The sequence below is a fragment of the Diabrotica virgifera genome, chromosome 6, assembly GCF_917563875.1.
Source record: "Diabrotica virgifera virgifera chromosome 6, PGI_DIABVI_V3a".
Lineage (NCBI taxonomy): Eukaryota > Metazoa > Arthropoda > Insecta > Coleoptera > Chrysomelidae > Diabrotica > Diabrotica virgifera.
The window spans coordinates 77544091-77560272 of record NC_065448.1 but is presented as its reverse complement, the minus strand read 5'-3'; the positions used below and the strand labels follow the sequence as shown (position 1 = coordinate 77560272).

The 16182-nt window shown below is 33.0% G+C and overlaps 1 protein-coding gene across 1 annotated transcript in view; it reads left to right on the top strand.

The window, feature by feature from the left end:
• The first annotated feature begins 5249 nt into the window (after window positions 1-5249).
• LOC126886447 (odorant receptor 63a-like) overlaps window positions 5250-16182 on the top strand; it is a 123561-nt gene continuing 112628 nt past the window's right edge. The window contains exon 1 of the mRNA XM_050653387.1: window positions 5250-5464. Within this exon, the coding sequence (XP_050509344.1) occupies window positions 5257-5464 (208 nt within the window). The 5' untranslated portion in view covers window positions 5250-5256. The remainder of the gene's footprint in view (window positions 5465-16182) is intronic.

Sequence of the window (16182 nt, the reverse complement as noted above, 5' to 3'; positions counted from 1 at the left end):
TGGTAAATGTTATGTTAAGAGGATTATCTTCAATGCAATTAAAATCTATTATTTTATTTTCCGAAATCATCTTGGTATTGATAAATTCTGTAGAAAAGTTGTTATTGCTGGAGTTCATTTCAAATTGTTTTGCTAATAAATCTGCTATTTCGTTATTAGATGTTACTATCTGTTTGTTATTGCATAGAAATGAAATCTTTTTATAGGTATTACTTCCAGATATTTTTCTAACTTTTTCCCATACGGTGCTTATAGGCATAGTGGAATTAATAGAAGACATACATTCTTGCCAAGATTTTTTTCTGTTCTTTTTAGTTATATATCTAGCTTGAGCCCGTAACTTCTTATATTCTATAGTATTTTCAAGTGTTTTGTGACGTTTCAATTTGTTAAAGGATTTTTTATATTTCTTTATTATGTCAGTACACTCTGCGTTCCACCATGGTAATGAATTTCTTTTATGTAGAGTTTGTGTTTTACCTATAAAATTTTCACCGGCAAGATGGATTAATGATATAAACGAATTCAAAAGTTCATCTACATGATGATTTTCGGTGACTTCTTTTAATCTATGGCAGCTCTGTTGAATATACTTTTTGAATAAATACCAGTCGGCTTTCTTTAGATTCCATTTTGGAATTGAGGTTGTAGTAGTATCTTCATAATTATTGTTAAAAGAGACTTTAATAGGATAATGATCACTTCCAAATAAAAACGGAATTACATCCCATGAAAACTTTGCTGACAGTATAGGATCACATAATGACAGGTCGATAGCTGATGAAGTATCTGTATGAATATTATATCTTGTTGATTGTCCATCATTCAGTACGTCTAGGTTTTTTGAGGTAATTATGTTTTCTAAAATTTTGCACTTGGAATTTATTCCAAGAGATCCCCATATTGGATTATGGCTGTTAAAATCACCAACGATTATTCTGGGAGTGGGAATCTGATCTTATACATCTGAAATATCTGCTTCTGTGATAGGTAAGTCAGGTGGAACATAAATATTACAGATATTCATTTTTTGTGGAAAGGACACTGATACTCCTACTACTTCTAAATTACTATTGATTACTAATGCTTCTGATTCATATTTTTGGTTAACATACGTAACAACTCCTCCACTAGCGATATTTGCGTTGTCTCGGTTTTTATGGAAACAAGAATAATTCTTCATGTCATAACTATGATATCCTTTAAAGTTTGTTCCTTGTAAACATTGATGGTAAGATTATTGAATATAAATGTTTAAGCATTTCTAAACGGGGATAAAACCCGTTAACATTCCATTGTAGTATCGGATCGAAGATTTTAGTTTATTTCTGGAGCTGAATTTGTCGAACAATCACTATCTTGATAAGTGGGATCGTCTAGCAGTTTTTGGATTTTTTAAAATAATTTAGTGCATTTGGTTTTCATGCTTTTTTCTGTAAAGTATGGCTTAATTATTGTTATCATGTTTACAAAGTTAAATATATCCGTTGTGTATGTTTGTAGTAAACTCAGGGAGTTAGTCGAGCTAGTACAATTTTCAAAAAAGTCAAAAGTTTGTTCATATGTTAAGTTAAAATTATTTGACGTATCGTGAAATACTGTTTTTGTTGGCATCATTATTTCCTGAATTGATGTGATAGATTCAGTTTGCTTTTTTTGTTTCTTTTTGGTTTTTGTTGGTATTTTAAATTCTTTATTTAATTCTTCAGTGGGAGATGGACTAGAATTAATTTTCGAAATTGTTCTCTTATTGGTCGTTGACTGATCCTTAGATGTACAATTAGTTTCCATAATTAATACGGAGGGCATTAAATTAGTATCTGTTTGTTGGTTAAGTGAAGGTTCGGCACTAGAATTACTGACTGGATGATTTGTTTCCATTTCTAGGGGTGATGGAATAGACTGTGGGGATTCTTGTGGTTGTTGTTGTATTGGTTGTTGTTGTATTGGTTGTTGCGGTTGGTGTTGGATATTAGAGGAATCATTTTGTTGATTATGATTTGGACAATTTGCTGCAATGTGACCTGTGTTCTTACAGATGAAAAATGAAGGTTTATCTAAACTTAAATATATGCGATACGAAGTTTGATCATATGACATTAAAAAAGAAGAAGGAAGGTCTACGTGTTGAAATTCTGGAAGTTGACTACCGATTCTAAGGAAGGTTAAAGGTGACATTAATTTAAGACCCAATTGGGTTAACTCATTCTCTATTAGAATATGTGGAATAGAAGGGCAAACACCCGACAGTAACAGTCTTTCGTTCGGAGTTATCAATTTTCGTGCTTTTAGATTTTCGCCTTTAATTGTTATTTCTGCTGGACCGGACATAAATTTTTCCACCAGGGATTAAATGAAAATAAAATATTCCGTGGATGAACAACTTCACCAAGTGCTATTAAGTACTCTTCTATTTTAGTACCAGGTAGCGAATTAAATTAAATTGCTTGAAGCTTTGAAGGAAACTGAATTGAAGAAGCATTGTTAAGCACAGCTGAATATGAGGTTTTGTTTTGAGGTTGTTGATGATCTTCAGTCATGATTGTTGACAAATTAGTTAGGTCGGATCTGGTATCATTTGATAAACTCATTAGTAATTATGAACCAGTTTCAGAACCAGAACTAGTTCCGAGAACTGGCCTTTCGGCCGTCACTTAACCTTACAAACGGTATGTTTTGTAACGTTTTGAATAAATAAATAATAATAACTCACTGGTTTATTCCGTAAGGTAACTGCACTATATACTATTACTTTTTGCTTATTTTCAAGTTTATTTGGATATAAACTACTATGAAAAAGATGATTTTTCGGGACTGAAATGTAAACACCGTTGTGTTACCATGTTCAGGACCGGCTCATACCACAGATTCTGGGGTCAAAAATAAGTTGATTGAACCTCAGTTACTTATATACAATAGTGCACACAAAAAAAAAGAAAAAAAAAGTTACAGCTCTTTCAAGTTACAAAATGAAAATCGATTTTTTTTCATATATCGAAAACGGAATTTTTATGGCAGCAAAATCTTAAAAAAAAAGTACAGTGAAATTTGTGTACCCCATAAAAATTTTATGGGGCTTTTGTTCCCTTAAACCCCCCCAAACTTTTATGTACGTTCCAATTAAATTATTATTGTGGCACCATTAATTAAACACAATGTTTTTAAAACTTTTATGCCTCTTAGTACTTTTTCCATAAGCCAGTGATTATCGAGATATTTTGAATATTTTGTCGAATCCACCACATATTTTGTATATGGATAAGTACGATTATAGAGACCTGTTAATAATCTGAATTTATTTATAATTTACATTTTTAGGTATATTTTGAAAAAGAAGCCACATGTCGATAAAAGGTGACTTATCAAAAAAAGACTAGGAGGCAAAAAAGTTTTGAAAACTCTGTGTTCAACTAATGGTACCACAATAATAGTTAAATTGGAACGTACACAAACATTTGGGGGGTTTAAAGGAACAAAACCCCCATAAATTTTTTATGTAAATATATTAAAAAGAAGCCGCGTCTCGATAAAAACTGGCTTATCGAAAAAATATTAAGAGGCAAAAAATATTTATAAACGTTGTGTTTAACTAATGGCACCACAATAACGAATTAGAACGTATACAAAAGTTTGGGGGGGGGGGTTTAAGAGAACAAAACCCCCATAAAATTTTTATGGGGTGGAAACATTTCACTATAATTTTGTTTTAAGATGTTTCTGTCATAATAATGATACATGTCCATTTTCAGTAAAAAATCTCTAATAGTTTTCGATATATTGAAAAAAATCGATTTTCATTTTGTAACTTAAAAGGGCTATAACTTTTTTTGTGAGCACATTTGTAGGTACTAAGGTAAGTTAGGTTCTATCGAACTATTTTTGACCCAAAAATGTGTGGTATAATTTATTACCAATCTTTTCGGGACACCCTGTATAACCTAAAGGAGGGTTATTATATAACCTAAATTTTGCTTATTTCTCTGAATTATAGTCCTAAACCTAAATTTCGTAAATGCGTACATACAACCCAAAATAGGGACATAGGGAGAAATAGCCCAAAAATAAGAATACGATATCGAGATACTTGGAAGAATTTTACTATTGTTAAACACGATAAATTGTGTATACAGTGCTAGTCAAAAGTCCGTACCCCCCCTCGTATCATTTGAACGGTTATACCTATAATAGTGAAATTTGGAGGGAGGAAATAAAAGGACGTAAGCTTCTTAACTAGTTATGACAGGTGACTTAATAGTGACAGGTGACGTTACAGAGCCACTGTGACCGATAATTTTAAATGGGACCTTATGGCAAGTGATACCTCGTTTGAACGGTATTTAAAATACCTATTCAGTCATACTAATTTTTTTGGGTTTAAGTCGATTTTGATTTTGGTGAATACATTAAATAAATATAATATTGTAGTTTCGAATTTAATTAATAAAAATTCAAATGTCCGCCTATGGATTTTTTGTCAAAAAAGTTGACGTTTTTTAATTCTCTAGTAGTTTTTACGTCAACGTCAACCTGTTTGAAAAGTAATCATAGGGGGAATTTTGAATTTTTATTAATTAAATGCGAAACTACAATTTTATATTTATTTCATTTGTACATCAAAATTAGCTTAAACTCAAACAAAATTAGTATGACTGAATAGGTATTCTCAATACCTTTCAAACGAGGTATCACTTGCCATAAGGTCCTATTTAAAATTATCGGTCACGTTGGCTCAGCAACGTCATATGTCACTATTACGTCACCTGTCATGACTAGTTAAGAAGCCTACGTCCGTTTATTTCCTCCCTCCAAATTTCACTATTATAGGTATAACCGTTCAAAAGATACGAGGGGGGGTACGGACTTTTGACTAGCACTGTATATTTAGGTATGTATTTGAAGAAATTTATATCAGAAAATGGATTAAAAGGATAAAATAATTCAGGTGCTTCATTAATATTAATTCATAGTAGACATATATCTACATCGAATAAACTAAGAGATAGTGATGTCAGATAACGTCGGCTAATATGTCAGCTTTAAAATTAAATCTTCCTGTTATAGAAATTCTTTCTACTCACTGGACTATTATACTTCTATGATTGTATAGTAGACAAAATATAATTGTACCTACTTACAAATTTGATTAACACTTGTTTTAAATCTCATTTATACTTAATAAATCAGTTACCTATATAAATACATATATTTCGGCTATTGTATCATAAAACCTCGTCCAACTATTGGAAATACTTAACGATGTCCAATATTATCGATACTAGCAAGAAAGTACCGATAATATGTATGCCTGTAACGATAAGAATTATGCGGGCTTTTCAAGTATTTCCACCGAAAGGCAAAGAACTGGAACCTGGTATCAGATTCTATTTAAAATTTTTGTTAATTTCTGTAATTTCCTGTTTGCCATGGCTCAGCAGTATTTTACATTTAGTAAAGACTCTACAAAGTAAGTACCTAAGTAATGTATGATCGTGTAAGTTTAATGCATATGTACTAGGGTGGTTAAAAGAAAACGATATTTGTTCTTTTTCCCAAGCATTTTTTTACTTTATTGTGATGAAAAAAAAATATCCCAAAGTTTCGTCTCTTTTTTTAGAGGTCGCTCAACAACGTTTCTTTGAAGTGAAAACTTTTTAGGAATGTTGTGCGATTTTTGGATAGGGGAAAAAGCATTGAATTCGCGACCGTCATCGCTTATGCTATAAGTGTATATATTATTTGTATGTATATATAAATTGTATAGAAGTATTTCAATTTAAAATAAATGTAAAACCTATTTTAGGATGGAGAAAAATGATTTATTTCGAGACCGTCATCGCGACCGTCATCTCTTCGGCAAAATATATTTTGTACGTATCTATGTATCTATATTATGTGTATCTATACATAAATTATATAGAAGTATTTACATTTAAAATAAATGTAAAACCTATTTTTAGATGGGGAAAAAGGATTTATTTCGCGACCGTCATCTCTTCGGCGAAATAAATTTTGTACGTACGTGAAAACTTCTTTAGGGATGTTGTGCCCGTTTTGGATGGGAAAAAGTATTAAATTGCCGACCGTCATCGCTTCGAGGAAATAAATTTTTGAAGTGAAAACTTCTTGAGTGACGTTGTGCACTTTTTGGATGGGGAAAAAGCATTAAATTAGCGACCGTCATTCCTTCGACGAAATAAATTTATGAAGTGAAAATTTCTTTAGAGACGTTGTGCACTTTTAGGATGGGGAACAGTATTGAATTAGCGACCGTCATCGCTTCGGCAAAATAAATTTTTAAAGTGAAATCTTTTTTTGGAGACGTTGTGCACTTTTTAGATGGGGAAGAAGTATTGAATTAGCGACCGTTATCGCGACCGTCATCGCTTCGACGAAATAAATTTTTGAAGTGAAAACATCTTTAGGGACGTTGTGCACTTTTTGGCTGGGAAAAAGTAATAAATTAGCGAACATCATCGCTTCGACGAAATAAATATTTGAAGTAAAACTTCTTTAGGGACGTTGTGCATTTTTTCGATGGAAAAAGGTAATAAATTAGCGACCGTCATCGCTTCGATGAAATAAATTTTTGAAGTGAAAACTTCTTGAGTCACGTTGTGCACTTTTTGGATGGGGAAAAATTATTAAATTAGTGACCGTCATCGCTTCGACGAAATAAATTTTTGAAGTGAAAATTTCTTTAGGGACATTGTGCAGTTTTGGATGGGAAAAATTATTAAATTAGCGACCGTCATCGCTTCGACGAAATAAATTTTTGAAGTGAAAATTTCTTTAGGGACGTTGTGCACTTCTTTGATGGGGAAAAAGTATTGAATTTGCGACCGTCATCACTTCGCTGAAATAAGTTTTGTACGTATATAAATTATGTGTCATCATCATTCTCTTTGCCTTATCCCTATGCGGGGTCGGCTTTCCTAATTGCAATTCTCCACACAATTCTATCCTGGGTCATATCAATATTAATTCCCTTTACCAACATGTCATGCCTAATCGTCTCCCCCCACGTCTCCTTTGGTCTTCCTCTCCTACTTCTTCCAGGAATTTCCACTTCAGCTACTCTTCGTATTGGATGATTAACGTCTCGACGTTGAACATGACCAAACCATCTCAACCTATGCTCTCTCATTTTGGCATCAATTGGTGCCACACCTAGACTTCCCCTAATATACTCATTTTTAATTTTATCCTTTCTTCTCACTCCACTCATCCATCTAAGCATTCTCATCTCCGCCACATGCATTCGTTTTTCCTCTTTCTTTTTCACTGCCCAACATTCAGTTCCGTACATCATAGCCGGTTTTATGGCTGTTTTATAGAATTTTCCTTTCAGCTTCATTGGAACTTTTCTGTCACACAACACACCCCTCGCTTCCTTCCACTTCATCCATCTAGCCCCAATTATACTGCATGCATCTCCATCTATTTCTCCATTACTCTGTAATACCGATCCTAGATACTTAAAACTATTGCTTTTTACAATCAGTTCACCATCCAAAGATACCAATTTATTTGTAGTAACTCCATCTTTAAATGAACATTCCAAATACTCTGTCTTTGTCCTCCTAAGTTTTAAACCTTTTTCCTCCAGAGCTCGTGTCCACTGTTCCAGTTTTTGTTCTAAGTCTCTTTCACTATTTCCTACTAACACGACATCATCAGCATACATTAAGAATCATGGAATGTTACCCTGTAGTTTCGCTGTTATCTGGTCCAAAACTAGTGAGAATAAATACGGACTAAGCACCGAGCCTTGGTGCAATCCTACTTTCACATGAAATTTATCAGTCTCTCCCACACCTGTCCTAACACTAGTCGTTATTCCCTCATACATATCCCTCACAATCTTTACATACGCACCAGGGACTCCTTTCTTATTGAGTGCACACCACAGAATCTCTCGAGGAACTCTATCATATGCTTTCTCAAGATCAATTAATACCATATGAGCGTTTGTTTCTATACCCCCGTATTTTTCCATCAACTGCCTTATAATGAAAATTGCGTCTGTTGTTGATCTGCCCTGCATAAAGCCAAATTAACTGTCGGATATGTCGGTCTCTTCACGTATCCGTCTATCAATTACTCTCTCCCATATTCTCATAGTGTGGCTAAGCAGTTTTATAGCCCTGTAGTTTATACACTGCTGTATTATATCTCCATTGTTTTTGTAGGTACTAGTATACTGTTTCTCCATTCGTCTGGCATTTGTCCAACTTCCATAATTCTATTAAATAAATCTGTTAGCCATCTTCTTCCTGTCTCTCCCAATGCTTTCCATACTTCCCCAGGAATATCATCAGGTCCTACCGCTTTTCCTTTCTTTATTTTTAGAGGCGCTTGAGCCACTTCCTCGTTTGTTATTTTGGTGACCATTGCTGCTACTGTCTCCGTTGACTCCACAGGCTGTCTGTCAAATTCTTCATTTAATAAGCTGTCAAAGTACTTTCTCCATCTCTTTTTGACATCCTTTTCGTGAACTAGTACTTTATTATTTTCATCTCGGATACATCTAATCTTATTAAAATCTTTTGCTTTCTTTGCTCTCTGTTTGGCTATTTTATATGTCTTCGTTTCGCCTTCCCTGGTATCAAGTTGATCGTATAGGTTTGAATACGCTTCTGCTTTAGCTTTTGCCACTGCTACTTTCGCTTCCTTTTTCGCGACCATATAGTTTTGAAGATCTGTGTTGGATCTGGTTTCTTGCCACTTTTTATATAATTTTCGCTTCTCTTTTATTTTTCCTTGAACTTCGTTTGACCACCACCAAGTCTCTTTATCCTCAAACTTTTTTCCTGACGTTTTCCCCAGTATTTCAATAGAAGTCTCTCTAATACTACTGGCAAATTTTCTCCAAATTGTAGTAGGGCTTCCTTTCATGTTCCAATATATTTTCTCTACTATTCTTTCCCTGAATAGACCTTCTTTCTCATCTTTTAGCATCCACCACTTGATTTTTTGTGGTCCTCTTCGATATTTTGGTTTAGTTTCACTTTTTACTTCGATGCCCAGAACAAGCAGTTTATGTTGTTGGCTTACTGTCTCACTAACAGTGGCGGCTCGTCAGAGGAGGCAACGGAGGCTTAACCTCCCCATAAATTTTTTACACATTTTATGTCATCTCTGGTAAATAATATTTCTATAATTATTGATGAAATGTCACTGTTTTGTTTATTTTAAATCACGATAAAACAACAAGCGCTCGTACTAATACAAAGTGTAAATTATTGCACACTTGTAACTAACGCATCTGGAAGGCATCTATATACCCACCTCGCTGTGAGCAGCTCCTTATATCCCTACCAAGGGAGGCAGAAACCATACTCGACTCCGTTGTGTTATAAGTTAAGACAAACTTCTCGAAACCAGCAATATAGTCTCCTATGCGTACAATAATACTCGATAGAGAAACGTAATATTATATCGCTTCACGTCATACTACCCAGAAATATAATGCAAGGGAGGCTAAACCAGAATTAGGCTCACTTGTGTTTTTACTTATATTCTATAAGGAAGTTAATAGTCAGGGTATTTCTTGATGTGATTTTATCAGTTTATTTTTTTTAATTAGTGTTTGGTGAATTTTTGTAATTTATATATTTTTATTTGTGCTGTTATTGCCTTGGTAAGGTTATTTTTACAATTTACGTACCGTTGTTTGTTTATATAAAATGGATAAGTTAAACGAAATCAAAATATCTGAAGACATAATTGACTGGCTGCTCAGGAATAATTTTAATACTTTAAGTCTATACATACAGTGCGGTGGAATAAGTGTTGCCCCCCCTGTTAACTTGTTTATTTTAAGAATATAAGCAAAACGCTCGGACAGGTCGATTTTTAAACTAACCATAGTATATTATAGCATCAACGTTTCGAACTTTACGCGATCTCTCTTCAGATGACAGCCATAACTTTGATTTTTTTAAATGGGAAAGTACATCATGTGACACCTCATTTAAAAGCTCTTAAAATACTGATTTCAAAAATGTATAATAATTTAATCCTGTTTGAGAGCGTAGGCGCAAAATTTCGGTCGAATTCTTTCTAAATGCAATCATTTTTTTCGAATCCTGAAAAATCTAATAAACATTTTTGAAAAATTTAAACGCAGAATGAAATATTACAGTATTCTCGATCGTCCAATGTCCCTGAGAACTCCTATAATGTTTATTTTAATAAGTCACAGTGGTGAAAAAAGAGAAAATTTAGTGTGATTTTTAATGTCAAATATATCATTTAAAAGAAACTTTTTGTTTATTCTAAAGGACTGTCGGCCCTCGGTAATAATCTAATCTTTCATTCTGCGTTTAAATTTTTCAAAAATGCTTATTAGTTTTCTCAGAATTCGAAAAAAATGAATACGTTTAAAAAGAGTTCGACCGAAATTTTGCGCCTACGATCTCAAAAAGGATTAAAGTAATATACATTTTTGAAATCAGTATTTTAAAAGCTGTTTAATGAGGTGCCACATGATGTACTTTACCATTTAAAAAAATCAAAGTTATGCCTGTCACCTGAAGAGGGATCGCGTAAAGTTCGAAACGTTGATGCTATAATATACTATGGTTAGTTTAAAAATCGACCTGTCCGAGTGTTTTGCTTATATTCTTAAAATAAACAAGTTAACAGGGGGGGGGGCAACACTTATTCCACCGCACTGTATAATAAAGCTTATATTATTAAAACCTTAGGAAGACCACAGCCAAATTTAACTATTATTAAATCCTCAGGTTATCATCAAAATCGTGCATTTAATATTAATTGGTATAATAAATCGGACTGGTTAACCGGGTCTATTAAGAGGGAAAAAGTCTTTTGCTATCCTTGTATCTTATTTTCAACACAAACCGAACATACAACGTGGTCTAAAATAGGATATTCAGATCTAAAAAAGTTATCTCGTTCAACTGAAAGACATTCCAAATCTAAAGATCACATATTTTCGTCGTGTAAACTAAAACTTTTTGCTAAACAAAATATAGTAACTGCTTTAGATACAGCTCAAAAAGAGGCCACAATTACTTACAATAATCAGGTTTTTGAGAATGGGATGAATTTAAAAAGGCTTATCGATACAACAATATATTGGGCTTCGCAAGAATTAATTTTTGGCGGACACGATGAAAGTGATGATTCCATTAATCGAACTTCTATCGTTGTGGGGTAAATATAACCCAAAATTCGAAAAATTTCGTTAATTTTAGATTTAATCCTGTTCTTATAAAGTTCTTTTAGTATCAATAATTCTAACAATATTATTATTATTAATTACAAAAGCTATTCTACATCTCAGTTATAAATGCAAGCATGCGGTAAGAGGGAGAGTCCCAGTAAGGTGAAATGTAAATAAAAATGGTTAAAAACAAATGGAGCCTTGAATTACATTTTTGGTGCATTTTTTTGCTAGTGCAAATTTGTCTAGATTTTTTATAGTTAGAGCCTCCCCTATTGTAAAACTCACGAGCCGCCACTGCTCACTAACTATTACCTTGCAGTCCTTGCATTCACGTATGTCTTCTTTCCTTATGAAATAGTCTATTTGGGATTGATCCTGTCCAGTTTTGTAGGTAATAAGTTGAGTTTCTCTCTTTTTAAAGAATGTTTTAACAATCGCCATATCTAGTGCTGTTTCTAATTCAAGCATATCATCTTCAGCATCATTTGTAGTTCCAAAGCCTAATCCCCCATGTATTGCTTCATATCCTGCCTTGGCTTGGCCTACATGTGCATTGTATATAAATTTTGTGTATGTATACATAAGTAGCATAGGGCATAAGCATCGCTATAGGTATAGCACTTTTTTCGGATGGGGAAAAAGCATTTACCTCGTAATTTATATACTATAAGAAGTTTTTACTTCTGTCGGAGCTCCCACGAGTGCCTTCATTTTTTTTTTCAAAAATCGCGTTCTTTTTCGCTTCTTTGGTTAAACGAAATGAAAAATTCATTTTTCGCGTATTTAAATGCCTTTATTTTTCCGTAAGATTTTCTATTTAAATATCATCAAACTAAATCAAAAATCTTTAAAAGGGCATACAAACACCTACACCTACACCTAGAAAAAAAATTCTTTTGCGGGAGTCTATATCGATTTTATTGCTAATTATAAAGAGTCTTTTAAAAAAATTTCTAGGTGATTACAAGGGGTTAAAAAAATTTCTCTCTGTAACAAGGAAATTATATTGAATAGGAAATTTACTCCGTATTAAGGGAGTCTTTTAAATTTGATAAAATAATTATTGTATGTGTCATTTTTTAGCAATTTCAGGACTTTGTGCAATAAAAAAAAATTTTCGTACTCGTTAATAATTGGTAATACATTTTTATTGAGAGTTTATTAGTGCAGTCACTGAAGGTGGATATGAGCTATTACCTCCGATTTCGTTGAACCTCCATCGATTTGCATGAAAATTGTTGAGTGGTTAGAGGATATCTTAAGGAACAAAGGTGACATGGTGCCAACTTGCGCTTTTACCCTGGAGGTGGATGCCACCCCTTCCCGGGGGTGAAAATTATTTTATTAAAAATAACTCCACAATTTGATAGAGGGCCAAATTATAAGCAAAAATTGTTATATAGAGATATTAAAATAAATCAAAACTTTTTGAGTTATTAAAGATTAAAGATTTTAATTTTTCGTGACAAAAATTCACGTTTTTAACCGATTTTTCATAAATAACTTGAAAACTATAACATTTTACAAAGAAGTTGAAGTTTGAAAGTACCAAAATTGAAGCTAATAAAAAATTAAATAAACTCCTTACTAGAAAAATCTTTTAATGTTAACTAAAAGTGAGTTATAGATAATTGAATGCATATTTTTTTCGGCGAGTACCCAAATCTAAGTATTCAAGTTTAAATAACGGGAAAATGATGCATTTTGTAACATAAACTTACTAAACATTTGTCAAAGTACTTAAAAATATCAATCAAATGAGCCCCCGAACAAGTTAATAGCATTAAAATTTATGCTACAAAATTTTTTCGAAATTTATCTTTTAAAAATTTTTCCAAAAAATGTTGTTGTTTTTTTTTTAAATAACTCCGTTAATATTTATGATATCAGGTTCAACTAAAAACCATTTGAAAGTTAATTCCAAGAGCTATTAAACCTCATTGAATTTAATCTTTTAAACACCTTACTTTTTTAAAAATAAAAGGTTAAATGGCCCCGGTTACATGGGTCTCGCTCAATTTTTGTGAAAATGGCGTATGTTTTATTTTTCACTTTTTCCTAAAAAATTCGAAAGGGTTCTCTTATTTTCATCATAACTTGCTTAATTTTGATGGTATTAACTTCTTCTGAAGCTCATTTGATAGGTATTCCTAAGTACTTTAATAAGTGCTTAGCAGGTATATTTTATAAAATGTATCGTTTTCAAGTTATTTAAGCTTGAATACTTAGATTTGAGGACTCGTTGAAAAAATATATATTCAATTACCCATAACTCACTTTGAAATAATATTAGTTTAGTTCTTTAAGTGAGGAGTTTAATTAGTTTTATCGCCAACCGTCACTAAAGTCATTCATTATTGTACTCATTTGCCCTCATTTGCGGCAGTAAAGTAACACTTTATTGTACTTAAAGAAGAATTTTACTTTACCTGCCGCAGTTAATCAAATTAACCGAGGTTGAATGTAAGTGGTCGATGGCAGTAATCGAATGGCGAGTATTTGAGTGGACTTACAATTTATTTACTTTAATTATTAAACATATTGTTCGCAATTTGCGATATTATCAATTAAATTTATGTCAAAAAGTGAAATTCTGTAGTATTTTGTAATTATATTCATATAAAATAAATTAAAACTTTACCGATTTAGTAATTATTCAATATTGATAACTATCAATTAAAAATCGAAAGCGACCATCTTGCAAGTTATCTGTCATCACTGTCATGAAATTATTATGACGTCTAAAAAAACTTCTGTATGGGCTTTCGTAACATATAGGTCTGGATCCCGCGTATGAAAAAAAGTTGATTAATAGCAAGCTGAAAATTTGTTAATAGCTTAAGGGTATGTAGTCGGATAAACTTTGATATATGTCAACACTGGAACAGGGGCAGTTTTAATTGTGGAACAGGTTAAAAATTTGGAACGGTCAGACCAGGAAAACGGCACATTTATTTTGTCCGACAGAATAGACTTAAGCTCTTCGTACATAGATTAAACTCTCATGCAAAAATCAGACTGCTATTTATCACCTGTCATAAGTCCTGTCATTTGACATATTATACATGTTCCACGCCCATTTGGTGATAAATAGCAGTCTGATTTTTGCATGAGAGTTTAATCTCTGTTCGGAGAGTTTAAGTCTGTTCTGTCGGACAAAATACATGTGCCGTTTTCGTGGTCTGACCGTTCCAAATTTTTAACCTGTTCCACAACTAAAACTGCCCCTGTTCCAGTGTTCCCATATATCAAAGTTTGTTTGACTAGACACCCTTAAGCTATTAACAAATCTTCAGCTTGCTATTAATCAACTTTTTTTTCATACGCGGGATCCAGACCTAATACGGTTGTGTGGCAGTTCAGCGTGGAAGTGATAGAGAATCAAAAAACGCAGGCTGCAAAAACAAAATCGGAACTAGGAAATAGGTAACTAACAAATTTCCTATCCGTTGAACTCCTAAATTTCCTGTACTTTCTTGGAATAAAATAAATTATATATTATCTAGTTAGGTAAAAAATAAAGAGCTTTGCATTAGACGGTTAATCATGGGGATAGCACGGGGGGACTAATCCCCCTGTGATGATGAGATGTTAGATAATATAGAAAACACTGAAAATAATATTAGTTTAAATAATACACCATTACTTGATAGCAATGATAATTCAAATACTATTAATAAAAATGAAACAAAAAAAGAAAAAAAAAACATTTCTTTTATCAATACACAGATACCGGTCCATTTGAGGTGTATATGGAATCAAAAAGCGATAACGTTAATAATTATAGTTTTTTTAAATTAGCAAAATACACAAATGACAAAAAAATCGAGAATGTAGTTAAACTTAACAAAAAGGGAAAAAACCGAATTAGCATTGCTTTCAAGAAACGGGAGGATGCTAATAAATTTGCTATAAATGACGAGGTCAGAAATGGTGGATATGAATTGTTTATTCCAGCAAATAACGTAACATGTAGGGGAGTCGTTAGTAATGTAGATACTAGTAATCCCTGTTCCACGAACCTACGCCTGTCTTGGATTATCGCGACAACGAATATTTTACTGTGCAAATTATGAAGAACGAAAGTAAATTGCAAAATACATTGTTCTTTATTGGAACAATTATTAGAGCCATTTATTTTCGCACTTCTTATGTTGCACACTAAAATATTCGTTGTCGCGATAATCCAAGACAAGCGTATATTCGTGGAATAGCCTTTATATCGGATGCGGATCTAATCAAATTTTCGGGATTGGCTTCGGTCAATATTAAAGTACGAGAGGTAAGACGATTTAAACGGAAGTCTAAATACGACACGACGAAATATATCGATACAGAAACAGTCGCGTTTTCGTTTTCGGGAAAAGTAATCCCGAGGGAAGTGACTATATATGGGATCCCTTTTAGCGTAAAACCATACATGATACCAGTGGTTTAATGTTATCGGTGTTTTCTTTTTGGCCACACAAAAAATCAATGTAGAGGGGGAGAAAAATGTAAAAACTGTGCGGACAAAATACATGAAGGGGAATGTTCGATGAAATGTTTTCATTGTAATAGCAGCTTTCATATAAGTACCTATGAGGAGTGCCCAGAGTATGTGAGACAGCGGAATATTAAAGCTGTCATGTCTCTGGACAATCTTTCATACTACGAGGCATGCGAGAAATTTCCTTATGTTTCTACTAGAAAATCGCAAGAGAATAATACATTCAGAATGAGCCAGGAGGAATTCCCAACATTATATAAAACTCAAACAAACAATTTAGAGACAATTTCCATTAATAAGCGATGGATAGAAAATGTAAAGAGTAACCCTGAACACCTGTTTAGTAGAAAAATCGAGAATAACTCAAACACAAATAAAATAAAGGCTAATGAAACAAATAAGACCTACAATAAAGAAGTACACAATCAATATTTAATATCTCCAAATGGGAGAAGTGAAGAGAGAGCTCGTGCAGTAAACAATGAGACTTCTGGATGTT